The sequence below is a fragment of the Aspergillus fischeri genome, genomic scaffold (genome assembly GCF_000149645.3).
Source record: "Aspergillus fischeri NRRL 181 1099437636264 genomic scaffold, whole genome shotgun sequence".
Taxonomy (NCBI): domain Eukaryota; kingdom Fungi; phylum Ascomycota; class Eurotiomycetes; order Eurotiales; family Aspergillaceae; genus Aspergillus; species Aspergillus fischeri.
The window spans coordinates 2,052,873-2,078,830 of record NW_001509762.1 but is presented as its reverse complement, the minus strand read 5'-3'; the positions used below and the strand labels follow the sequence as shown (position 1 = coordinate 2,078,830).

The 25,958-nt window shown below is 51.9% G+C and overlaps 8 protein-coding genes and 1 non-coding gene across 9 annotated transcripts, besides 4 other annotated features; 4 read left to right on the top strand and 5 right to left on the bottom strand.

Moving 5' to 3' along the window:
- Window positions 1-1,782: 1,782 nt before the first annotated feature.
- NFIA_079720 (uncharacterized protein) lies at window positions 1,783-3,202 on the top strand (the record flags this gene model as incomplete). Its single annotated transcript, XM_001259926.1, has 2 exons — window positions 1,783-2,343; window positions 2,756-3,202. 2 exons carry the CDS (start codon window positions 1,783-1,785, stop codon window positions 3,200-3,202), a joined length of 1,008 nt encoding a protein of 335 aa, XP_001259927.1.
- A 531-nt stretch (window positions 3,203-3,733) lies between these two features.
- Window positions 3,734-5,596, bottom strand: NFIA_079710 (putative capsular associated protein; the record flags this gene model as incomplete). The annotated part of the gene is made up of 1 exon (XM_001259925.1): window positions 3,734-5,596. The coding sequence occupies one exon, from the start codon at window positions 5,594-5,596 to the stop codon at window positions 3,734-3,736; it is 1,863 nt and encodes a 620-aa protein (XP_001259926.1).
- A 1,312-nt stretch (window positions 5,597-6,908) lies between these two features.
- Window positions 6,909-8,843, bottom strand: NFIA_079700 (putative pyruvate carboxylase; the record flags this gene model as incomplete). Its single annotated transcript, XM_001259924.1, has 1 exon — window positions 6,909-8,843. One exon carries the CDS (start codon window positions 8,841-8,843, stop codon window positions 6,909-6,911), a length of 1,935 nt encoding a protein of 644 aa, XP_001259925.1.
- A 172-nt stretch (window positions 8,844-9,015) lies between these two features.
- NFIA_079690 (acyl-CoA carboxylase subunit beta) lies at window positions 9,016-10,812 on the top strand (the record flags this gene model as incomplete). Its single annotated transcript, XM_001259923.1, has 3 exons — window positions 9,016-9,624; window positions 9,684-10,266; window positions 10,325-10,812. The coding sequence occupies 3 exons, from the start codon at window positions 9,016-9,018 to the stop codon at window positions 10,810-10,812; spliced, it is 1,680 nt and encodes a 559-aa protein (XP_001259924.1).
- Window positions 10,813-11,288: 476 nt separating this feature from the next.
- On the top strand, window positions 11,289-11,549 carry NFIA_079680 (uncharacterized protein; the record flags this gene model as incomplete). Its single annotated transcript, XM_001259922.1, has 1 exon — window positions 11,289-11,549. The coding sequence occupies one exon, from the start codon at window positions 11,289-11,291 to the stop codon at window positions 11,547-11,549; it is 261 nt and encodes an 86-aa protein (XP_001259923.1).
- Window positions 11,550-15,117: 3,568 nt separating this feature from the next.
- Window positions 15,118-15,873, top strand: NFIA_079670 (WD40 repeat domain-containing protein; the record flags this gene model as incomplete). Its single annotated transcript, XM_001259921.1, has 2 exons — window positions 15,118-15,475; window positions 15,560-15,873. 2 exons carry the CDS (start codon window positions 15,118-15,120, stop codon window positions 15,871-15,873), a joined length of 672 nt encoding a protein of 223 aa, XP_001259922.1.
- Window positions 15,874-18,497: 2,624 nt separating this feature from the next.
- Window positions 18,498-18,517: a microsatellite.
- A 187-nt stretch (window positions 18,518-18,704) lies between these two features.
- Window positions 18,705-18,729: a microsatellite.
- Window positions 18,730-18,948: 219 nt separating this feature from the next.
- Window positions 18,949-18,995: a microsatellite.
- Window positions 18,958-18,991: a microsatellite.
- A 1,518-nt stretch (window positions 18,996-20,513) lies between the features above and the next one.
- On the bottom strand, window positions 20,514-21,830 carry NFIA_079660 (putative inositol 5-phosphatase; the record flags this gene model as incomplete). Its single annotated transcript, XM_001259920.1, has 1 exon — window positions 20,514-21,830. The coding sequence occupies one exon, from the start codon at window positions 21,828-21,830 to the stop codon at window positions 20,514-20,516; it is 1,317 nt and encodes a 438-aa protein (XP_001259921.1).
- Window positions 21,831-22,076: 246 nt separating this feature from the next.
- On the bottom strand, window positions 22,077-22,147 carry NFIA_079650. The gene has a single exon. It is a non-coding gene; the product is annotated as a tRNA-Gly (tRNA).
- A 180-nt stretch (window positions 22,148-22,327) lies between these two features.
- NFIA_079640 (threonine/serine exporter family protein) lies at window positions 22,328-24,658 on the bottom strand (the record flags this gene model as incomplete). Its single annotated transcript, XM_001259919.1, has 1 exon — window positions 22,328-24,658. The coding sequence occupies one exon, from the start codon at window positions 24,656-24,658 to the stop codon at window positions 22,328-22,330; it is 2,331 nt and encodes a 776-aa protein (XP_001259920.1).
- Between the last annotated feature and the right edge of the window lie 1,300 nt (window positions 24,659-25,958).

Here is a 25,958-nt window from a genome sequence, read left to right as displayed (position 1 = left end):
GAATCAGGAGATGGATAGACGAGAATAACGCGGAGTTTTTTAGAGTTGCCGAGTTGTGGTTGCATTCCTGGAGCAGTCAGGATCGACAAGATCGGCAATCAACACGTTCTGATCTATGGGAACTAAGATCTGCTATTAATCAGACTATCTAAATATGTCTAACGCTAACTATTTGTAATTTGTGCCTAAGGACTCCTTTTCTCACTGTGAACCAGTGACTTACCGAGGTATCATATTCATGCACAATTAGCCTGGCTGACGATCCACAGAGATGACTGCCACTAGTAGAGTTATGCAAATCTCTATCAATCCTTCAGTCTGGGTGTGTCCAGTATATTCTACTGAGCTCAGAATCCAGGGCATGATATGGCTTCTATACTCAAAAGATTTATACTAAGAACTTCAACGCCAATAATGCACAGACTAGAGCACGCAGATGATACAGATGCAAACCGTCAGCGGTTATCGAGACAGCTAAAGAATCGTAGCACGAAATTGTAAAGAGGTGGACCATCAATATATAGTAGAAGACCGTGACAATGCCACCGGAACAGTGGCCCACGGAGAGTAAGGCGGCTCCAAAGACAGCATGTCCGTATGCATGCTTCGAGTTGACGTTCCTGACGAAAGATGTGGTTGGGCCCATTGTTTCCAGGATCGTCAGCAGGCTCTTGTGTACGCAAAGCCATGGATTGGCATGATGGCATTGTGATACGCAACCGGTTCTTTGAAAAGTATGCATAGAGCATTGTCGTGGCGCGCAGGATGGATGAGGCTTGCATGATTGATGGCTTCATGTGATGTCCTATAGCTATTGACTTGCTCTTTCGGTCTATTCCTGAGGCTAGCTCATGGGAGCTGGAAACTAGAAGTAATAGAAAATGGACATGGCATGGTATTTGTGTCCATGAGTTCTTTCTACAAGTAGCCTGATGTATACTACACCCACATCCCTTGCAGCCACTGGTGGTGAATGCATTGACAGCCTGATATTGAACTATATTGGACTCGGTATGAAGATGAATGTCGAATCGTCATATTGCAGGGATTTTCTATCCTCATGCAGTGTGGATCAAGTACACCTCCGCCACAAAACAACACTGTCATGACTGTCATGACTGCCAAAAGCGGCCGTTTCTGGCTGTCTTGTCATACTCCTTGGATACTAGTATTAAGGATCCGCGACAACCGCATCTCATAGCTATCTCTGCAGAGTGGAAATGGGTATATTCTTCACGGAACGGAGAGGACCGACCCGTCGTGATGACATGACTATCGTTTACAAATGCAGGCTATTCGGAAATGGTTTCCCTCGCTCGATAGAGCCTTTATAGGTGATATGTCGATCACTAGGTGTGAGATTGCATACCTATTTCTATTACCTTCACAGATAGCAGCATACTCATACGGTCGTACCATGGTACGTCGATATCAATCATCCACCTACTGAGCGAAGAACTACCGGCGTCAAAACTGCTGCATTTCTTGTTCTAGTAGGTGAGCAGTGCTGCCCTGAGGTCGCGCGACCAGGTGATCAGAGTGATCAACCAAGGCGCCGTGCATCCTTCACCCTGGAACTAGATTCAGGATTCCCACTAGCTCACTGAGTGCACGAGATTGGACTGTTAGTTGATGTGTAGGCTGATCAATTTCGCTCCCAGTACGAGATGCCACAATGTGACTGGGAGGGAATATTAGTAATTCCGAATTCGCTTTGAATACTTCTCGCTTTTGTCTCGAGATAAGCGTCTTCACCATCCCTTTTTCCATATTTCACCGGCCATGACGCCAGCCTTTCATGAAGAGCTGCTAGAGGTATACACGGATTCGGATTTGGCTCACTATATTGCATGCTCGCCGTCATGCACGTCTACCTCGCGGGTATTCAACCTCTCCTCGAATCTCATAGCCAAGCAATATGAGCCTTCGGATGTTGAAGATGCTTTGAAGGCTACTGAAGTCGCCAGCCAGCTTAGGATCCGTGGTCCTTCCGTACGAAAGATAATCAAGACCCAAGAGAATGCTTACCTTATTATGAATCGGGTTGAGGGAACCACTTTGGATGTTGTCTGGAAGGAACTGGGCTGGTTCATGACAGTCAAGCTTGGTCTGCAGCTTCGTCGCTTCGTGAAAATTCTTAGATCTATTACCTCACCAACTGCCGGATCGCTCGTGACAGGCGAATGCAGGTCTTTCTGGCTAGAAGATCGCTATGGTCTTCCAGCGAATTCTGGCCCAGCTGAAATTACCCACTTCTTCCGATTCTGGGCGAACTTTACGTCCATGCGGGGAGCGATGCAAGCATCAAAGCAACCCCAAGCACCAGACTTACCAGATCTCACTGTGGGGGTACCAAGGACCATTGAGCCATTTGTCTTGACTCATCATGATCTTACGCCACGCAACCTTCTAGTATCTCCTTCTGGTCAGCTTACGCTCCTTGACTGGGATTTGGCTGGTTTTTTTTCCAGTTACCTTCGAATACGCATCTATGTATAATTTCAACATTCCTCAGGACTGGTCTTTGATGGCCCGTTTACGGTGGCATCTATTTACCTGGATCGGGGTTGGCTATCATGAGGCTGACGCTCGCCTACTACGAAATATGCGTTCTAAATTCACACGATTTGCCATCGGAAGGAGATACGAACTGTTGGAAAAAGGTGGTCCCTCAAGATACCCTGTAACCTGATCTTGTGAACTCCACGCGTAATCTCTACGGTGAGACTGTACTGCATGAAGCGGCATATCATAGTTCGCTAGCTGTGGTGCAGATGCTGGTAGACGCTGGCGTGGATGTCCATGCTCGGAGCAATACAAACAGATCTGTTTACACCGCGAAGCTGAGGCTGGTCGTGTAGACACTGTGCAGTGGATACTAGATCATAGCATCTTGACTGTGCACGAAACTGGTAGCAATGGCTGGACCCCGTTGACCTCTTCTGTTTTCGCTTGCCAGGGCAGTATGACGAATTACCTCGTCGAGCACGGAGCTGACCCAACCATTGGATCGAATCCTGGAAACCACACGGCTCTACATTACGCCGCGTTTTCATCAGGAGAAGCGGATTCCACGCTCGTGCGTTACCTGATCCAGTACGGCGCTAATGTCAACGCAGCTGCTGACTCGCGCTGCTTCGCATCCAGTGGAGAGACAGGCGAGCTGCTACATGAGTGGCTCTTTGATCCGGAACCAGACTAACTGGAACTCGTCTATCCGATTTACTGTGCTGCTTGGTCGAGTGTCCCTAGGAGGATGGGGGCTCTGCTAGAAGCAGGCGCTGATATCCAGGCCAGAACAAGGGTAGATGGCAGTACTCTACATCCGGCAGCACAAAGTGGGCTAGTGATGGCTCGTGTTTTCCTTTCGAAATGCGCAGACCCTGATGCGACAGACGCTGCTGGCTGCAAGATGGCGCATCATTTAGTGTTTGCGTTTCGGCAGACGCCTAGGATTGCATGAGAGTTTCTGGTGAAGAATCAGTTATGGAATGCGTCGACTAGCCCTAATCACCACGGCACCCACCATCTGGATGGGCACACTGGAGCAGGCTAGAAGTAAAAAGGCATTCCGAAAGTTAGGCTTCCTTGCAAGACAGGCAGGAATTGATGAGAGGACTGACACTACGTTGAAGCTTGACACTGGGAGAACATTCAATACATGCTCTATTAGTTCAAAAAGTTATATACAAGAGGGTCGTAAATACATTAGAAAGTATATACCTCAGACGGTCTAATCGCGACTGACCCATAAAATATCCTCGGTATACCCCAAATCATCCCGTCTATCGTCACAGATCCTCGCATACTCCAGCAACAACCGATACATGTAGATCTGCATATCCTCGCGGCGAAGCACCTTCTCCGCCCACTTCTTGCCGTTCAGGGCAATCTTTCGCGCGGCGTCGTCATGGCCCGGCCCGCCGTATCCGATAAAGTACTCCATTATGCCGTAGATATCGAGGAACGTCGAGTCCATGGGCACGAAATGGGCCCAGGGGATGAGACGGGAGTCATGCCATTCGTCGTAGATGGTTGCTTTGATGGGGAGCGAAGTCGATAATAAAAAGCCGCGGTACCGTCCGCTAAAGGAATTGCCATCAATGTCAGGCAGGTATTTGTAGTCGTACTGCTTGTCCATGGGCATGGCGGGGACGAGGGCGAAGTATGGTTCCGTGTAGGCGCAGTGCGGGTCTGTCAGATCGTACTCGCAGGGCTGTTCTGGGACACAGGGGAAGCACACGAGGTGGATGAAGCCCGCGTCAGCATGGTCCTCCACGAACTCGTGGAGGCGGCCGGCGTGGCCCGAGGCCAGATGGTAGTAGTCGTAGTTGGGGAGAACGAAATTCACAAAGTGAGAATTGTTCCGTTCGGCAGCGGCGACGGATGTCCCGTTCAACATGGCTAATAGGCGATGGCGCTGGAATCCCGTCCAGTTGTTGACTCGGTTGCGACCCCCCGATGCGATGCCGCGCCAGATCAGGGTGTCTTTCTTGGATTCCCATGGGCCACCATGTTTGTTGCCGCCAGAGTATCGCTTGTCCTTGGCCCAGTACATAGCAGGAGGGATGAGGATCTCATTGTTGACTGACAGCTTGGATCCTCCGAAAAGAGGAAAGAGTTCGTGCGCGGTTGATATCGACACGGGCTCGATAAAGGTTCCATGGAGCGCCTGCATCTCCGGACGCCAACAGATATCCTTGGACTGGGTCCAGTTGCGCACATAGCCATTCTGCGAGTGTGGCAGAAAGTTTTCCATGGCCACTTGCAGGACTGTAGCCGGGTCGACGGTGACACTTTCGCGCGACGAGCTGTCTGGCGGGCAGCCGACCCGAGCCATATCCCAGAACTGACCATCGTCGGGCCCCAGGAAGCGAGGTTCGAATTTCCCAGACTGGGATTCATCCTTAGCAGCTGTGTATTCGGTGATAAACTCCGCCGGATTCTTATCTCGCATCGACTGTCGGCTTACACGTTCCTGGACCATGTATTCGGCGATGGTTTCCGAAGGCACAACGATTCGCGATTCATCCATGGGGTTAAACGGCATGTCGAGGTCGGGAAGGTACTTCTCGATGCTGCGCACAAGACTGAGCCATGAATCTAACCAAAGTGCTTCGTGGTCCGTGACCGCGGTCGTTTTATGCTTGCGCACAGCGATGCGGGGCTTGAGACTCTGCGCCTGTCGTCGGATCTCCTTCGGTTGGAGGCCCCAAAATGGATTCAGGTCATCATAGATCTGATCGAAAAAGTCCTCGATAATGAGCGCGTCCTTGGATCGAGCGAACTCGAACCACTCTTTGAAGCCTGGAGGTGGATGTCGACCCCGACGGTGACGATATTGCCCCGTTGCGGCCTCGAGAGTTTTTGCCTCCTTTCCAAGCAGCGATCGCCATTCTGCGTCGGCATTTATGATGAGTTGATCGATCGGATGGTCTCCTGATGGTGATGGTGAATCTGCGTGGTTGTACGGAATATTAAATCCCACCGGTTCGTGGCTCCGACCACCAAACAACAACCAGAACCCCAGCGTAAACGAGACCCCTGAAAATATAAGAGCGGCCGATCGAACCCTCAACGACGACAATTTCACCATGTTGAAGGCGGGAAGGCGATGAAAATAACCACAACACAGAAAGAGAGAGATTCAGGGAAAATGGTCACAACCGAGGTGGCCCTGCAGCGCCTTATCAAACACGGGGGCTCGTCCCAAGTCAGCCAACGCCATGTCCTAGACTATCTGCCAGTTGGGTCGAAGATTTTTTTGGAGCAAATCGATTTCAAAAGCGGACGCCGAAGCAGTTTGGTCACTTTAAGTACGGTACTAACCTTTATGAGTTAACGCCCGTACTGTACTCCATTGGGGCCGACAAGAGTAAGACGCCTGGTTGCTGCACCGCAAAATGCCCTAAGTCCATGCCGTCTTGGCCCTGGGATATGGAGTCCCACGGAATCCAGTGATTGGTTTGAATTCAATTCCATGGCAAGTGGAGGATTTTCGATTGCGAAAAGGGTTCATTTTGAGGATCAGATTAGGTTAAGGTTCTTCCAGTTGATCCCTTCTGCCATGTGCCGTGATACATATGATGCATGGATGAACCTATCCCCCCTTCTTTGGCCCCATGCGCTTCACTTTCAGGTGACTAATTAATTGGCTGGCAGAGTACGATCAGGCCGGCGCTAATAAGGATAATGTACTATCTATTTATGTGTAAGTACGGAGTAAGCACTACTGTGTCCGTCGGAATTGCCCGCCAACGTTGAAAAGGGGCACCAACAGAGTTCTCCTCATTGCTTGCCATATATCCTGCCTGCAATTGCAATATGGACTCGTAATACTACTACGAAGTGCCGCAGCTAAGAAGAAAAAGAAGGATTATCTCCACGAACCCTTTTCCTTATTTGCCGTAGACCGAATGGGGAAATCTCGGCTGCATTGGCGCTAAAAGCCCTTTCGCAAATGTTTTAGCAGTTCCACACTGGCACAGCTCACGAGTGGGTTGAACTTGGTAAATCAGCCATTGATATCATCTGTCATCGAGCTATCTGCCTTGCTCGGTGCCTTAGGGTCTTTGTGGAGTCTAGGAGCTCCAACCTGGTCCAATGGCCCTCGACTTCCTGAGATATTTCAGGTATGGTTATAGTTGTTCACCCTACGCGCCGTGCACCTAGAAGCCTTATGAAACTAATATGCAAATCGAGATTGTGCTCACAGTTGGTACCTTCCTCTCAAGCTAATAAGAGAGGAGAGTCTGCTGGAATGACATAGGGTAGGGTTTTATGCATGATACATGATGAATGGTACGTAGATTATTCTATACACTCTTCTTTACCTTTCCCCTGTCTAGCCCCAATAGAACAGCACCATAATTGATATGCCAGAGCTAAGTGTCGAGAAGTAGACTCCATCAAAGCTTCCCCTTAGTCACACCCACAGAGACAGTATCGAGTTCGACGAGTAACATCCCCTCAACCACATCCTCCTCCCCATCCCTCACCTCAAATACCCACTTTACACGTCCCGCCCGCGGACTCCTCACCTCCAGCTCCATCTTCATCTGCTTCACAAACGCAACAACCTGGTCTTGCGCGATGGTCTCACCAGGCTTCACCAGCACCTCGATCAACTTCCCAGACAGCGGGAGCACGATATGCCGCGGGTTGGACGGGTCACCGCGACGATGGCCCGAGACGAGGGCGCTAGCTGTTGTATTTGCGCCTGTGGCTGCGAGGTGGAGTTTGTATGGAGTTGACGCCGATGGCGTGGTATACTCGATCTCGGCGGTTAGGGAGGAGGGAAAGTCATTGCGGAGGACGCGGGAGAGACGCAGGTGGTGTCTGGTTTCAGCCTCTTCTTTTGACGTCGGGGATAGGGCTAGAGGGGAGAGGGAGATGCTCCATGCATCGCCGCGGCGGAAGAGGAGGGAGGATGTCGGTAGCTGTAACGCCGGTTGGGACGGTTGGTGAACCGAGACAAGCGAGGCGGAGATGCGTTCGCCCATTCCCAGGACAGCCGGAAGATTCCTCTCCAGCCACTGCGTGTCGACCCTCCCCGCTAGAAAGTCCTCGGACGAGACAATCCCCCGGAGCAGGGGCAGGTTCGTCTTGACGCCTTCGATACGGGTATCGCTCAGCACGCGCCGCGCCTTTCGCACAGCGGCCTCCCAGCTCGAGGCTGTGACGATGATTTTCGCGAGGAGGTTGTCAAAGTCTGAGGCGACGGTTACTGGCGGGGAGAGGTGCGTGTCGACGCGGACGCCGTGGCCGGGTGGCACGAAGAAGTCGGTGATTTTGCCGATGCTCAGCGCGAAGTTGGCGCTGGGGTCTTCAGCGCAGAGGCGGAGTTGGATGGATCGTGCTGAGGGTGTTGGAATAGACTCAGCCAGGATTTGCGGTAGGGGTTCTCCCCGGGCTAATCGCAGCTGCGCCTGAACGAGATCCACCCCCGTCACGGCCTCGGTGATGGTATGCTCGACCTGCAGCCGGGGATTGATCTCGAGGAAGTAGAAATCCGACGTGCGCTCGCTGACGAGGAACTCGAACGTGCCGAGTGATCGGTACCGGATGGTGCGGGCGATGCGCAGCGCCGCCTCACTGACTTTCTCAATAATCGACCGGTCCAGAAGAGACGGAGCACATTCGACGATCTTCTGGAACCGTCGCTGCACACTGCAGTCTCGTTCATGCAGATGGTGGACGGTCCCTGTCCCGTCGCCGAGGACCTGTACCTCGACGTGGTGGAAGCCGTCCACGGCGGCCTTTTCGACGAAGACGGTCTGCGAGGGGGATTCGCTCCGCGCTCTTGCTACCAGGTTTGCCAGCTCGGATGCTTGGTGCTGGTGGATCAGCCGGATGCCCCGTCCGCCGCCTCCGTCGACTGCTTTGATCATGACGGGGTATCCCACGTTCTCGACGAACGCGCGGATCTCGTCGAGAGATTGCGCGGAATGGGATGGCAGAACTGGTACGCCGCAGGACGTAGCGAGCGCTTTGGCTTGCAGTTTGTCGCCTGTTTGCTCGAGGATCTCGGCCCCTGGTCCGATGACAGTCACCCCAATCTGGTGCATGCGGCGAGCGAACTCGGGCGATTCGCTGAGGAAGCCGTAGCCTGGGTGGACAGTGTCGATGGCATGTCTCTGGCAGATTTGCGCGAGCAGAGATATGTCGAGATAGGAGGCTGCAGAGGGGAGCGAGATGGTCTGGTCGGGGTGGCCCAGGAGACAATGCGATGTGTCGTTGGGGGTCGACAAGGCGACGGTCTGGACCGGGGGTGAAAGCTCGCGGGCAGCTTGCAAGATGCGCACTGCGATCTCGCCTCTGTTGGCTATCAGGAGTTTTTTCATTATGGATAAGTGCATCTATTGGCAGTGTTGTGTAGATCCAAGTCTAGATACAGATATAGATATAGATATGGGGATATGATGCGGGGAACCTCGGCTCTCGGTTCCCCGCATTCTTATATCATTTCAAGCATCTTGCAGAATATCAATATTCAAGCATTGAGGAATCTACAAAATGAAAGACGAAAAAGCCTCCAAGCGTCTCAATCAACTCTCCTCTCATCTATCGACAGCTAGGCTACCACCAGACTACTCCGACGTCCTGTCCACCATCAGCACCCTCCAAGAAATCGCCGCAACCCCCAACCCCTCTCACCGCGGCTACGCACGCCAAAAACAAGCAGGCAAGCTCTGGGTCCGCGAGCGCATCACCCAGCTCGTCGACCCCAACTCCTTCGAAGAGATCGGCTCCGTCTCAGGCACCGTCACCTGGAAAACCACAGGTCCCACCACCGAAGTCCCGGAATCCTTCACGCCCAGCAACAATGTCCAGGGCTTCGGGAAGCTCAAGGGCCGCCGCGTCCTCCTCACAGCCGACGACTTTAGCATCCGCAGCGGCCACGCCGACGGCTCCACGGCCGACAAGACAATCTACGCCGAGAAGCTAGCCATCGCGCTCAAACTGCCCGTCATCAAGCTCGTCGACGGCAGCTCCGGCGGCGGCAGCGTAACCACCATCCGCAAAGAAGGGTGGAGCTATCTCCCCTACGTGCGCATGTACGCGCAGGTCGTCGAGCAGCTGAACAAGGGGATTCCGAATCTGGGGGCTGTCGTTGGACCTGCTGTACCTCCCCTCCCCTCCCTTCCTCTTTCCATTCCTCTGGACTACACTAACGGTGATAGATCGGTCTCGGCGCAGCACGCGTCGTTTCGTGCCATTTCTCCGTCATGGCGGCGGATATCGGCGCGCTGTTTAATGCCGGCCCGGAGGTGGTCGCCAACGCCACCTTCGAGGAAGGACTGGATTTTCAGGACCTGGGCGGGCCAATGGTGCATTGCACCAACGGGACGATCGATAACCTTGCCGCCAATGAGGCCGAGTGCTTCGAGCAGTTGCGGACGGTGCTCGGGTTCCTGCCTAACCATGGCGGGGAGGCGCCTCCGGTCGTGGAGTGCGAGGATCCAGTAGACAGAGAGGATGTCGGCTTGCGGAGTGTGATCCCGCGTCGGGCGGCGAGGATGTATAACCCGTACACCATCATCCGGAGCGTGGTGGACGCGGGCTCGTGGTTTGAGATCGGAGGGTTATGGGGACGTACGGCGATCGGGGGGCTGGCGAGACTGGGTGGGCGGCCGGTGGGGATTATCGCGAATAACTGCGAGGTGAATGGGGGTGCGCTGGATGCGGCCGGGAGCCAGAAGCTGGCGCGGCTGCTGAAGCTGTGCGATGTGATGAATCTGCCGGTTGTGCAGTTTGTCGACGTCCGTATGTCTTGGTCTTTCCTTGCTACTGTAAGGAAGTTGCTAATGGTGTAACTTTGTAGCTGGATACGCTATTGGGACCGTCGCCGAACGCAACGCCACGATGCGCTGGGGTGTTGAGCTGGCTAAAACCTACTTTGCTACGACGACTCCTATCTTCAATGTGATTACAAGGCGTGCGTATGGCGTCGCAGGCGGGATCATGCTGGGTGCGCGAGACCCCGTCGTTCAGATTGCCTGGCCATCCGGGAACTGGGGGTCTCTGCCGCTGGACGGGGGAATCGAGGTGGGCCATCGCCAGGAACTGCGAGAGGCGGAGCAACGGGGCGGGAAAGAGGGCAAGGCTGCCCGGTATAAGGAGTTGGAGGAGGAATATCTGCGGCTGATGAATCCCGTGCGGACGGCCAATGCGTTTGGGGTCCAGGAAATTGTCGATCCCAAGGATACAAGGAAGATCTGCTGTGGATGGGTCAGACACGTGTACGAGGTGTTGATGGCTGAGCGGTTGGCGTTGAGAAATTGTGGGAAGATCCAGCCTGTTTTTTCATAATCAACTGATCCTATGGAGTGTTCTACAGGGCTTGGCCTAGGGTTAGACGTATCATGAGATACTGAGAACTGTGCGGCAAAGTTGTATCCTCAGAATATGAATCCGCAGAGTACGACTACTGCTCAACCTGCATCATCCATCTGAGCTACTCTGTAGAGGAATCTCGCAAAGAACAGCGAATAACCATTCTCCGCTGCGCCTTTCGTGGTTACGTCCATCTTCGTGCGCAGGACAGCCAGCCTAATAGTGCGTTCTACACAATGCCGTACAACAGTACCATAGTATGCATTAGTACACTAGCTTAGACGTCTCAACGCCAGCTGACACTCTCACTAGAGGTGGATACAGATTGACATTAGGCGGAGTTGGTGAGAAGTAAGTACAGCCCGTTCAGGCGTTGAAAGGGGATCATCGGCAGCTATGGGAACGAGGCTGAAATAGCCATCCGACAGAGCTAAGCATATTCAACCTTCCAAATGATGTCAATGGAGGCATTCCTCTCGAGGCAAGGGTACACTGATTGTACAAATGGCCCTCTGTCGTCTTCCTACTGCCACCGACTCGGTGACTTCGTGATGTTAGGACTTATCATGGCATCTCCCTTCAGGACCAACAGCACGCCGACGTTACTGCCCAGTTCTGGGGCGGCGACTTCTACTCCGTCACCCTTACCGGCTCTGGCTCCTACCGCTGCGTTCCTGTCTCCAACAAGCGGTCGATTTCGGTGCCTTCCTTGAAGTAAGTCGTCTACCTTGGGCCCGTTGCTTTGATACAGGCAGAAACTAATGTGTACAGCGGATGCATTGTGAAAACCTGGAGTGGAAGTAACTGCAAGGGTCTTCGTTCACCGTTCCTGACAGTGGTTGCCACTCGGTTCTGTACGCTGGTGTTTCTATTCAATGCTAGATTGGCTGGTATGAGAGAAGCCAGTTGATGGAGTGGAGGAATGACAGTAGCAAATGGGGATGTCGTGATATACTGAGTCGGGTTGTTATTAACTACTGGGATAGTCGATCCCTGGTTTATTAAAGATTATCATGGTTTCGAAAGAGAGAGTACATTCCGTTAACTAGAGAAAGGCTGATATTTGACTAAAGAACTGAGAGTAAAATAGGGGTCACTATGTTTTGATCTCCAGCATGTAGTGTAGAGGTGCAATTACAATACTACATGAGAGCCTTGTGGGATAGCCTTACACAATACGGTGGATGTGTCAAACCAGTTGATCAAAAAGGGCGTCTAGATGACCATTCTTAGTGTAGTAGAAACAGTAATATAATAATATGTAATAATGTGTTGAACTTTTGGGATTTTATGACCGAAAAGCAGAAGCCCTAAGACTGTACAGAGCAAGGCATGTCGTAACAACAGATTTAGTGTCCACAAAGATCATATATAATCGATCATATGTGGATGGCTAGCTGAATACCTTATCTAGAAATGTATAAAACCAACATACAGAATCTCCTCAGGCAAACGGGTGATTGATTTCTGAAAGTCATTTCACCCATACTTTCCTGGCACCCCAGCCTGAACTTGTCAAAGCAAAGTACAAAACAGATCTGCTTTTCAAAGCAACAAGCCCATATCAAAGGACAGGGCCTTAGTGCTCTCCTTTAGCACGTATTGCGACGAACAATAGCCTCCACTTGTCCAAGTGGTTCTCTTCACCTGAGACCATGACATCAGTTGGATCGCAATGATTGACAAATAACCTGCGCACCCTGGACAATGTTATACAACCCAGGAAGAGTCTTGAGTCTTGGAAAATATCGTAACAGCACGAGCAGCCCTTCTTCAGTGCCTTAGGATGCACAAGTGCCATTGTCTTCACGGCGTGTAGTGCAGCCTACGGGACCGCAAAAGCCGGCGTGGTCGTTTGTTCCTCGGGCGTCCTCAGGCCCGACTTGATAGTCAAGAGTATGCTTACAGAAATGCTTCTAGAGAAACAATGCTGATATGGTCTAGACATTCTGCCTACTGTCATGGCCGGTATTCTCGGAATCTATGGCCTGGTTGCCTCTGTTCCCATTGCAAACACCCTCTCCCAAAGGCGGCTCTCTACACTAGTCTTGCTCAGCTGGGTGCAGGTCTCTCGGTTGGGCTGTGCGCCCATCTCTGTTGAGACTCAACTAACGTGGTTAGGTTTGCGATTGGAATCGTGGGCGATGCGGGCGTGAGAGGAACGTCGCAGCAGCCTCGGCTTTATGTGGGCGTGATCCTCATTCTGTTTTTGCTGAGGTCTTGGGTAAGATTTCTTTATTCTGATTCGGTTTCGTGACTGATGCTCTAGGAAGGCCTGTATGGCTTGATTGTGGCGCTTCTGATGAACTCTAGCGCAGCTCACCTAGAGCATAAATGTAGCTCATTGCGCTTCGGGGCTACGAGGTAGGATTGATGAATGAGAGCAACTTGAATATGTACAAAGAATAGTATGTATCTATCTATTCCAGTACAAACCAACAGACACGTGAGGTTGGATCGGGGACTACTGCTGAAGCAAATGTGGCCATCTAGCAATATACAGACACAGCGGCGTACAATACATTATGGCAATTGTTATCGGGCACTCTGAAATTCAACCCCTTGCACTCGCCGCTCCATGTCGTGACGATACAGCTACTGCAAGCTTATTAGTGCACAAATAATCATCTTCCTGCAGATCACATACCTATTGTCAAGCACTCGAATGGACCTCTTGTTCGAGGGAACGGGGACGCATCGTTGGGAGCCCGGGCTCGTAATGGCAAAGGAATCGTCCGTGCCGTCGCAGTTGTCGGTTTCGTACATGTCAAATATGGCTAGTCGAGTGTTCCCGTTATTTGCTGACTGTTTAGTGTCTGTCGTTGTGGAAGGGGGAGAACTCGTCGTAGTAGATGTCGGGTCGTTGGAGAGGATGGTGGTGGGAGTTGTGGTATCGGTGCCACTTAGTGATGATGCTGAGGGTGCTGACGATGACGATAAAGCCGAGTCGCTGTCGCTGTCGCTTTCAACTCAGTCCAATCAATCCAGCCCACAGTCTTGAGATAGGAGAGCACACCTTTGCTCATTATCATTCTTATGGGCAGCGCGGCTACCCAGAACACCCCCTACAACAGCAGCAACCACAACGAGCGCAAATACCCCCACAGCGACGACAATCCACCTCCATCGCGTTTTCTTTTTTCGTTCAGCTGTATCGCCAGCTACAAACTGTGGGCCTGTTTCTGTTGTCCATTGCGTCTGGCCCTCTTTATTAACAAAATATTTATCGTTGTGCCCTGGCGGGAACGATGGAGGCTGCTGTGGATGGGCCACAAACTGCGGGGCGCTATTAGGTTCTTCCTCGAGATAGTGACGCTCCTAGATATAGAAGTCAGTCACTGGCTTGTGCTGTAAGGTAGAGAGACTGACCATCTGAAGCCTTTTCGTCGATATCAGCCAGCAATCAACACGCCGGGGCCTTGCGGTCGGGTGATTCGGCGTTGATAATAATGGGCATACGGAGTAATATCCCAGGGATCGGGAGAGGAGGTGGTCAAAGATATTCAACCCAGCAGTGCGCAGTTCATCTGTCGAGCCGGGGCCTCTCTTAGAGAGTTGCTCCCTGCCTGGTTAGGTAAAGCACCAGGTTATGGGACCCATCATGGAGATAGCTTTGCTCCTCTTTTCTAGACAGCCATCCAATATGATCATTCATTCTGATTAGGCTCCACAGTAAGCTTGAAAATCTACACTACTTGGACAATAAGTCGGTGCCAATTCTACCAATGTCCGCCCTTCTTGGCAGTTGGCGCATGGAGCACTTTGCAGATCTGTATGGGATAGATGCTTAGCGCGCAGTGTAACTCAGAAGTTGCCATTTCCTTGAATAGGGTCAGGTTATCTAGGGTAAGGGGATATCTACTATCTAAATTAGCAAGAGGGAAATGGATTTAGTCATTAGGGTCATTGGATTGCAGTAAAGGTGAAGGCAAGCCAATCAGAATATTGGCATTGCATATATAAGAAGCAGAAAGGCAATATAAATAATCAGGATTCAGGATACCGCTTGTAGACTTGTACCTCCTGAGAACCAACACTATCGAGGTCAACCTCTTCAAACCAAAGACATTCTGATCTTGTGGGTTTCCTTTGGGCCTGGATCATCCGTCCTAGAAGCTGAAGATGAAGATGTAGATGCTGTCCTATATGTGAAAACCCCCAGAAACGCGGGACGCGCTATTCGATAACCCAATATCTTCTAGCCTCCCGCCAGGATGTTCACAGACATGCTGGCAGATGAGGATCTGTCCCGATATATCTGGTTCTTGACGCTTTTGATGAATGCGACCAGAGGGATCCCGTCTCCAGGATCTGAGATTGCTCATTCGGCCCTCGGTATCACGAACAAGGTCAACTGGCTTCGAGGTCGACATTTGCAACAGACAGGAGACACCAGGAGCGGTGGTGGAACTCGACGTCCAGAGTCGACCGGAGCTGGAAAACGCCTACATCGAACACAGGCTCTCGGAGTTGGAGCGTGACAACGGTTACGCGCAAGATGTTTTGAACGAGATGAAAGAGGAGATCCGTCGCCGGGCGCAAAATACCTTCCTGTGGGTATCTTTCGTCTTCAAGGATATTATCAAACGGTCTGCCCGAATACGAAGCTGTCGAGCGTGTCAAAGCCAGCCTTTCTTTAGTGAGTCTGTATGACCGCATGATGGCCAAAATTGACAGTCCAGGAGGGCATGTTGAAGATGTGTCCTCGGTCCCTACTCACCAGATGGCAAGACCCTTGCTTCAGCTTCGTCTGACAAAGACAGTAAGATCTGGGATTCGACAGTTGGCACCTGCCAGCAGGCCTTGTTGAAGGCAGGACACCCCTCGTTGTGGTCCTTCGCCTGGTGGCAAGAGCCTGGCTGTTTCAATGTCAAGCAGCACCTATCGCTCTGGGATATACCAAGCCCCGCCCGCAAACAGACTCTCAGCACAGGGGCAGCCTTCTCATCTGACGGCAAAACTATTGTTGTCACCTCGCTTTCCAGAAAAGTGCATGTGCTGCATCTCGCGACTGGTACCTCCAGCGAAGCTTTTTAGCCACAGTGGATACCCCATCGCCGTAGCCGTCTTGCAAGACAACAGCCGTATTGCTGGACTTCAGAAGATAATTTACTGCGACTGTGGGATGGGACCAGCACTCACATAGAGTCTCTCAGTGGTCACGGTCAACTCATCTCAACACGACAGGGTCACTGGATGAGACAGTCAACCTGTGAGACCCCACCGCGAGGATCCGCAGACAGGCACTGGGGGCCATGCAGGCTATTTGTTTGCTATTGATTTCTCGCCAGACAGCAAAACCATCGCCTCGATTGCATACGACTGCGCAGCCCGGATCTGGGATCTCGTATTGGTCCTTGCCAAGGGCTTGAAACTGTACAGAGACTCTAAGCAAACAACAGAGACCGGCCCGAATCGACTCTTCCGCTTGTCGTCTTCCGCGATTGTAGTATGGTCCGGACGGGCCCAGCTATACGGATGCATGGACTGGGACATGCGAATTGAGCATGCGGAGGTGTCCTGGGCAGCAGCCGATTCCTCACGTCGCCATTTCCCTGATAGCAGAACCATCGCCCTGGGCACAACAGCTGGGGAGGTGGAGCTCTAGACAATCCAGCGTCGTACTCGCTGACGGCTGATGTCCTGGCTCCATCCCCGACGCGGACTTGTATGGGGACCTGTTATGGGTGCGGAGGGGGCCAGAGGCCTGTCGGCTACTCTGGGGCGGAATATGGTGCATTTGCGGTGCCAGTGGTCAAGTCAGTTCCTTCATCTCTCTAGTAGCCAGATGTCAGGTCTATCCACGTTGTGGACAAGAGGAACGACTCATACTGGAGATGGAACTTGGCATGGAATTGGAAGAGCCCTTGCTGTGGGGGTCTATGTTCGTATAGCCATCTTTGAGGAAATGCTCTTTAGTCCTTGTATAGCTTCTGGCAATCTCGGTATAGGCGCTGCAAGCAGACAATTCCTAGTCAACTATTCTCCGTCTACTTTGTCATAAGCCAGCTGGCAGGTTAATAAGAATGCATTAGGTATGCTGTACCTGTAAAAACATGAATATAAGCTTATGCTTAAGTTGATAATGGGCTAAGCATACTTCTTCATCTATTAATCCCGCAGCATGGAGATATTTAATAAGTTGTGATCATTGTGATGACTATATTTTATGCAAAGATAGTCACTAACAAGCCAGATGATTATAATACCATCAGTATACGAAAATATCTACAGAGATCAAGAAGAAGACCCTGAAACAAATCCCAACAATATCTAAATCCCAAACCCATTCATGGCCCCCAACCATGTCTCAGATTCCCCCCAAATATAGCTCTACCTTTTTTTTTTCGTTCCTCTATCTGTACTAACTGCAAGTGAAATCCTAGTGAAACCCCTAATCTAATCCTCTTCACGGTATTGCAGGCCATCGCCAAGACACTCCACCGCTATCTCACTTAGCTCCGTTTCAGGCACCCAAGTCTCGGGATGGGATCCACAGATGCGTGTTTGTTGGCTTGCTGGGTTTTCTGGACTGGCCCGGATCGGGGGGTGATGATCCCGGTGTTCGAGAAGGATGTCTTGGACTATTTTTATAATGCTGGTTCGAGGTTGCGAAGACGGTGTATTGGGTTGGGTTGGGTATACTGCGTACACGAAAACATGAAAAATGGACATCAAGTTAAACAGGGTATGGTATGTGCAGATAGATGATCAAAGAAAAAGAAATGAAAAGAAATAGTAAGGAGGGAATAATCAGATAACCGCCTGCGCCTTGTGACTGTGTCCAGTCAGTCCACCACCGTAGTCCAGTCCATTCTATCTTCCAGTTCAATGATGTAGAGACGGGTAAGAGATCAAAGAGCGTCGTCCTGTAAGGAGAGGATGATCGGCCAGCCGAGGCGATCTCGCATAGTCACAGTCAAACTCCGCAGATCGCAATCGACTCGAATCGTAGACGGCTGTAGTGTAGTGTATGTAGTAGAAGGGTGTATATGGTAACTCCGGAAATGCATGAGGAAGGAAGCCTCCCGCGAAAAAGAATCCGAGTCCCGGCCGGCGGGACAGTCATCGAGTCATGGGTTTTAATTTTCATTCTCTGATTGCATCCATCGCATCACAGGTCCTGGACGATGGCTCGGTAAGGCGAGTCATTCAGGATCTCTGATGGTAGGGCTCGTCGGTAGTCTCTGGGTTGTGCGAAAGGCGATGACAATGCTGAAGGCCGACGGAGTTTGAGTGACTATACACCGTTAGTTATTCAACCGGGAATCTGGCCAGAGCAGATGATGCATACCACACAATCAGGGCATTTTCCTCCCTCGATATTGGCGCGGCCACGGCAACCGCGAGGATAGTTGGCGCAGGAAAACATGTCGACAGTATCACGATAGGAGACCGAGAGTTGACAGCAGTGGAAGAGTTAGGAGTCGCAGATAGAGAGATGGACGTTTTGTTATTATTGGTGTGCCCCTTTCTCCTCCACTAATTTTTCTTCCTCTTTTTTGCTGGTTTTAGCTTTTTTTTCCTTTCTAGGGCTGAAATTGGGCGTCAAGGCAAAAGCTCCAGTGCGGATTTGTCGCAATAGAAATAGAGTCGAGAAGCCGAAAAAATAGGTAATAATAATATGACCCAAAAAATAATAATCAAATCACCCGAAACACAAAAAAAAAAAAAAAAAAAACCTAAGCCACACGGCGCAGGCTGACGTCAAAAACACCGAGGGATGTCTTGCAGACAGACAAGGAGTCTAGTATGGCAGCTAAAGCACGCTTGTGAAGATGGTCGATGGTCTAGCTCCGCCACAATAGTAGCCAGTGCAGTTGCAGTTGGCAAGTAGTAGCAAAGAGATAGTAGTGAGCGAATATCGAAATGAATGAATGAATGAGTGAACGAGTCCAGCTGTCAGGAAAAAGGTCCAGAAGAAGATCGAAGGTAAAAGGGGTTTATATACTACATTCTAGTGTGCTATGAGTATACTAGACTGGACGGAGATCGGAAGTGAAAATCCTTGATTTTGCCTCAGTATTATGACACTTAATGAATCTGATCCATCTGTAGATTAAGCCAATCAATCTACGCATCGATTCAACGGCTCAACCTTGACATCCACCGCAATCTGACTGTCAGTCTGTCAGTCTGTCAGTCTGTCAGTCTGACAGCTCCGACAGGCCCTGGGCATCACCGACTCTATTTCCTGTCTGGTCATGGCTATGGCTAGGCAGAATAATTATGGTCACATTAGGTGATGTTAATATAGACAGTCAGTATAATCAGGGATCTCCAACACAATGGCTTGCAGCGCCTCGTTAACCAGCATTAATACTAATATCAAGACAGGCTCCTACAGCCTCACCCATCTACTCTACTCTCCTTTACTCAATGCTCAAATAATAAGCATCTAGACAAAGTCCAAATTACACGATCCACCGCCCCCAACCAAGTTTCACATAGAACCCGTCCTCGCACCTGAACCATATTATCTGGTCTCAACCTAGTCTCAAGTCCAGGTCACACCAGCAAACTCTGAATTTGAACCTTCTGGAAGCTCTGAAAAGTAAATGGATCTGTATCTGGCCTTGGCTCCACTATGACTCTGCCTCGGGAGGATTTGGCTCAGCTACATACAGCCCCGCGCAGCAGCTGTACGAGTCCACGGTAATTGAGGAGATTGTTGCATACCTTACAGACCCTATTCCGTCATCGTGCGTGACAAGTTAATGCATCTGGTCACTTGATCAGTACACAGGAATACTTACAGAGTAGGTAGAGGATAGAGACCAGAGGACGGCGGCTTATCCCGCTTCCGAATCATCCAGATAGTTACTGGTCCTGGTACTTTGTCATATGACAGTTCCATTCCATACGAGCACGAGCAAGATTTTCCACTCTGCGCCAGAATCTGAGATAGATTGGTTTCATGAGGCGAGGCGGAGCTCTCTACCTTGACTAACTGGTTTTAGTTACTAGACTACCTTAGTCCACTGGTTACTCTGTGGTTAGCTCGGAGCCGATGTTGAGATTAATAAGGTGGCTAGTGGGACGGGGAAATCTCTGCTTTTGCGATCATTGTCTTGGATTGATATCTACTATGTATCTTCATGGACTGCATTATAAGATTATACATATATATACGCTTCATTTGATTATTCTATCATTGACTGTACTGTGTAGACACTAGATATATGATAAAGGATACGGCTCGTTGATCTTTCCCTTCTGGATTCGTATCTCAGCCTCCTCCAAATTATTAGACTTCTCTCGGCTTTTTCTTCCAGACTGTTCTAGATCCTGGCGGGCTCAGGTGACCGGCTGATTTTGCTTGTCAGGCTGTCGTGTAGGCGTCGGAGTACCCTAGTGCTGGATCTGCAATTACTACTTGTGACTGACTGTGAGAAATTGACAAGTGCTGGGCAGATGCCTCGTCAGCAGGTGATGCGGCGGACCCGCTTTCGGAGGGTTTCTAGAATTCTAGAAGCGCTGCAGTTCGATCGATGGGCTACTGGCTAGCCGCTGCTGCGATCATACAATCGCTGTGTCATGTCCAGCAATGGCCCCCAGGTCTGATCGATATATCGGGATCGACATGGCCTGTCCCGAGATCGCGATCTTGAAACAGATGTTTGGAAACAGATGCCTGCACGTCTGACACAGGCTACTGCAGGTCATATCGGACGCAATCAGACGCTGAGCATCGATCGCAGCATGAGCCACGCTCCCAACCCGCCAATGACTATGCCCACCAGGTACCGACGGCCCTCCCAGGTCAACCCCAGATACGCCAATCCACCGACCACCAACTCTTTGCGTCGGGCCTCATCTCGTTTGCGTTTCCAATCCCGGTCGATCGGGAAAGGAGCCGCCGGCTGCGGCTGCTGCACGTCTGTCGCAGGTGCAGATTCTGAATCTGATGGACCGGCCTGGACCGATCGCAGGACCACCGCCGCCGCCAGCGCAACGGCTCGATGGTCCGACGACGGAAACAGAGGCAGTGCATCATAACGGTAGGGCGTTACCGTCGCCGTCGAAGACTCCAAATACAAGATCCGGTCGCACCAGCTGGGCCAACGGCTGTGGACAAACTTCCATTCGCGCGGATCCCGCGCCCCAAGTTTATACTTGTACGTCGGCGGGAAGCTGATCGGCGCTTCAGACAGGCCGTGGAAACACCGGTCCTTCTCTCGTTCGCGGATGAGCTGGTCCTCGCGCAGCAGCCGCGAGTAATGCAGCGGGTCGCTCTCGCCGGCATCCAGGCTAGGGAAACGCGCGAAATCCGCCGCCTGTGGCAGCGTATTGGACGTGCGGTAGTTGAGATCGCCCGCCAGAAAGAGATAACCCGCCGTAAACACCCCTTCTCCTTCCCCCTCCCCCGTCGCCCTCGACGAACCAAGCAACGCCGCGCTCTCCGAATCCTCCTCCTGGTTTGTGGTTGTAGCGGTACTGAGAACCAACCTCTCCACAATCGCCCTCCAATCCTCATTCCGCCGCTCAAACGCATCTTCCGCAGGCGCAAGATGCGCCGCGACAAACGTCAGCGGTACCGGCACCGTCTCAGATTCAGACTCTGACTCTGACTCCGACATCCACCCGAGTCTCGCCCCAACAGCCCCCTTATTCCCCATCTGCTGTAACCCCAGCCCGACACCCGCCGTCTGCACCGACGCAATCTTTCCGACGACGTCCGACCGCGCGAAGACCATCAACCCCGTCATCCCGACATGGTCCTCCACAACAGGGACGTACTGCGCATCCTCCCAGCGACTTGCGGCTGCGCGTGCGACAACCTGCCGGAATGAGGTAAAGTACGGTGTTAAATAAGACCCGCCGAGGAAGGCGTAGGCGATAGGCGCGAGTTCCTGGAGACTGAGGGCGATAAGGTGCGGTGCGGAGGGGACCGTGTGGGGAAGGGCATGGAAGAAGTGCGACGCGAAGAGGTCGATGTCGATGGGGTTGCGGGCGCAATTAAAGGTGAGGATGTAGAGGGTGAGGTTGTCCATTTCCTTCTAGATTATTGCATAGTCTATGCCGAAGTTTGTAGGCAGTCGTTAAGAGGAACGGGGGTAGGGTGATTGTGATGGTTGATTGCTGGTGTCGGTGACGTCGTTGAGGCAGTGTAGCGGTGTGTATGTCCACGTGGTTCTGTCCGTGGTTACTATGTACAATTTTGTTGGCACCCGACTGTAATTGGTGCAGCAAAAAGACAATTGAAAGAAGACGAGAAATTAAAAACAACGTGGAAAAAATGCATCATCCGTGAATCGAACACGGGCCTCGTCGATGGCAACGACGAATTCTACCACTAGACCAATGATGCTAGTTATTCTGAGACGGTCAAGATTTGACCATAGAGGCAGGATTCAGTGCCGACAATTCAAGAGCGCACAATGATGGCGTCAAATAGTACAAGAAGCTATAATATTTATATCATATGTCTGAATTGATAACATCGATAATTGAACGCTTGATCTAACAAAGAAACGCTATGAGTCTAATGCTACAACGAAAACAACCCAGTCCTCCGCTTGCCAGAAGGATAAACAACCAACGCCGCAATAAACAACCCAACAGTAATGCCAATCGCCGTCTGGATCATACCATAGCCCAGACTGGTCAAGGATGTTCCCGACGTACCACTCGACGTATCGGCCGTTCCATTCCGGACCGCATCCGAGTACTCAATCGCCGACAGGATCGAGCCGGACGAGGCCAGACCCGACGGCACCATGGTGAAGATACCCGGGATGGTGGAGCTCACCGCGTTGCCGTGCCAGAGGCGACTGTACAAGTTGGCCAGCAGGCCGATGGTGAACGCGCCGACGGTGTTGGCAACCTGCGACGAGGAGCCTAGCTTCTGGGTGCTGAAATAATTGGTTATGTAGCCCGAGGTCCCGATCAGGACCATCATGGGGATCTGTCGGAATTTGGCCTGGTTGATCAGCGCCGCGATGACGCAGTATGCGGCGACGAAGGGGAAATGAGAGGCGTACGGGCTGCCCCAGACGCTCTGCCGGGCGCAGGTGGTGTCGCTGGTTGCGTTGGAGTCGATGGCGCCGTAGATGGTGGTTCCGACTGTGACGCCGTAGCCAAGGAAAAGGGAGTAGAGGATGGTGTACACGAGACGGATCGATCCGGCGATCATCTGATGCGACTGGAGCTCCAGACTGCTCGTCAGCACGGAGAAACCGGGCAGGATAAGGGCGATCGAGGACTGAGTGATGGTGGCGTAGCAGAAGACCGGGTCCGACGTGCCGGGGTATCGGATGCTGCCAAAGGCGCGGGCCAGGAACGAAACCAGGATGGCCGCCGTGACCTCGAAGACGTTCGAGTACAGGGCCGAAAGTGGAGCGAGAACCAGCTGCATGAACCCGACACAGCATCCCAGCACAAAAATGATGGGCATATCGATCGGGCGCGCTGAGAAACCAAACGGACCGACAGCGGCCGAGCCAACGCCGTAAAGCAAGATCACCAGCCAGCGCGGATACCGCGGCTTGCGGTCCATGATCTCCGTCAGCTCGCCGATGGCCGTCTGCATGTCCGTCATGTCATGCGTCACCCGCTTGTAACACCCGTGGACCTCTTCCAGACGCCCCAGGTCCAGCCCCTGTGGCACACGGACCAGTTTGACCTCGGCAGTGCGAGTGTACGGATCGTCAAAGGACATGATCATGCAGCCGGGAAGGTACATGAACTGCGCCTCGATGTCCAGCACGCGAGCCGTCATCTGCATGTACTCTTCCAGTCGGTGAGTGGGGGCACCGTATCGCATAAACGCACGGCACAGTTGCATGATGTAGCGTTGACGGACGATGATGTCCGCGATGTGGTACCGCAGCTTCACCTCGTCGTCGTTCTTCTTCTTCTTCTTGTTGCCCTTGTTGCCCTTGCTGCCGCTTTTGATCTCCGGCGGCGGTACGTTCGCATTGGCCCAGGCCGACGCGGAGCCGATACGGCCCATATTCATCGACGCATGAATCAACGAGGCAGTCGAGCTGTTTCTGGACTTCTTGTACCATGCTTGGGGTTTCTGACGGGTAGGCGGAGGACTCGAGGCGGAATGGTGCACGCCTGGCGTGGGAGTCACCGTGCCGGACAGTGTAGGCGTGGATTCGATGTCGGACTCGGGGGCAGAATACATGCTGTTGGTGCGCGAATGCTCCATCTGGCTCGCCTGCAGCCGGAGCAGAGCCGACAGCACACCTCCTCCCAGTAGCGGCGGCGGCGTATTGCCATTGGCCTCGACGTCTGTTGCGGCACGATCCGCCAGCGTCGTGGCATCCGATTCGGGAAACGAGCTCTCCTTTTCATTCGTCTCTGCCGACGGTTTGCGATGACGCATCTCGGCCAGACCAAAGCCCTGCATCAGCTCCTGAGCTTCCGCAGCCACCGCCATATGGAGCTTGGACTGATCGGAGAGCCCCGAATCCTTGTTGTTTCTGAAGAAGGCCGCCAACTTCTCGTCGTCCTGCGAGCCGAGCTCTTCCATCGGGACCAACGAGGAGCCCAGCCCATTCGCATCTTGTCCCTCAGGCCGGCCTAGCCTGTCTGCCAGCCGCCCGGTTTTCTGTCTGACTGATCGGCTAGCCTGCAGCCATCGATCTCGACTGAAGACAGACGATGATGTGGTGGACCGCACATCCTGATGTGAATCTTCGCGCTGACCCTCCTGACTCTGGCTTTCCTGGGTGGACGTCTTGCGATGCGCTTCATGGACCGGACTCTCGGGTTGCTCCTCTACCGGCGGTAGGTTTCCTGGTAGATCGGTAGATGAATCTCCCGACTGACCGGTGTCGGTTCCATCGGCTCGAGGTGTTTCTGCACTCATATTGACTGGGGTAAACGAGAGGGTCAAGCTTAGTGGGGAATCAATCAAGTACGACGGGTCACTAGATGCCTGATGACTCGGACCGGGGCATCTTCAGAGATGATAGAGTATGGAGAAACGGGGTAGTCATGAAGACCGAGCAAATAAAGAGGACATAGGAGGCTTTGTCTCCTTTCTCCTCTCCTCTCCTTTTTTTCCTTGTCCTAATAGCAAGTGGGACTAAAAGGAGGTCATAACGGAGGATGTATTATTTAGGAGCACCGAGCACGGGACAAAACGACCGGTTCATGGGTTTATTTCTTAGTGTGTATTAGTCTGTATCTTCTCCTCTTCTACGGTACAACACTTTACAACTTCCAAGGAAATGGAACCGTAATTTGTGCATTCGTGTGCCGGTGGGGCTACCACGCCTCGTCCTGTCATGGTTTCAAGTTTCAGTCCCCGGGTCTCGGCAACCTCGAAATGTACTCTGCAGATAATCAAAGACTCGAAGGACAGTGGTTCTCATACACAGTAGAACGATAGAAAAGGGCAATGCTTCATATTTGACAGGTCACATGCATGCCATTGACTCCGTACCTGTCTGGTCAGTTCCTTGCAGAAAAGGCGGAGCTTGATGACGCCTCCCGCGGGGTGGCTGACACACGAGGAAAAAGCAGAGTTCTAGACCCTTCCTTGCAAGTTGCAACTATTATAGCGGGCTGTCCAAACGGACTGAAAATTCTTTAATTAGCGTCTTCCCCCATAGTCTAGGATTGGCCTCCTATTCGGGCCTCGGGAGTGTGTACCGTGGTCACTGTACCCGAGGCCAGACAGCTCTGGACCGCCAACTGGTAACTGTATAGTACAATTATGCAGTGTAGTTTAACCAATCATGCGAACGGTGATGAGCAGCTCATCATTAGCTGCATATAAACGTCAATCACTACAATCTATGAGGAGCTCCTGGTCCAATTCGCTGAGAGTTTGATACAACTTACAAGTCCTTACTAGCTCACCTGGTGGGTCATGTCGATCAGTGAAGACTCGAATAAGGTACTGCTTTTGATGGTTACTACTTGGAACATGATATCACCCCGCATCATTTGAATCAGCAGTTGATGACTGATATTAGTGTATTCCTGGTGTTTTGAGTCGGTTCTATGTGTCGCTCCCTGACTCGTCAGGTCCGCTTCGCTGACGTGCATGAGATCAGAAGATATGGAAACTAGCGGCCAGTAGCAACTATATTTCGAGGATTGAGTCAATTCCATCGATGGAGATGGACTAAATCTCGGATTCTGAGGGACTCTATTGACCA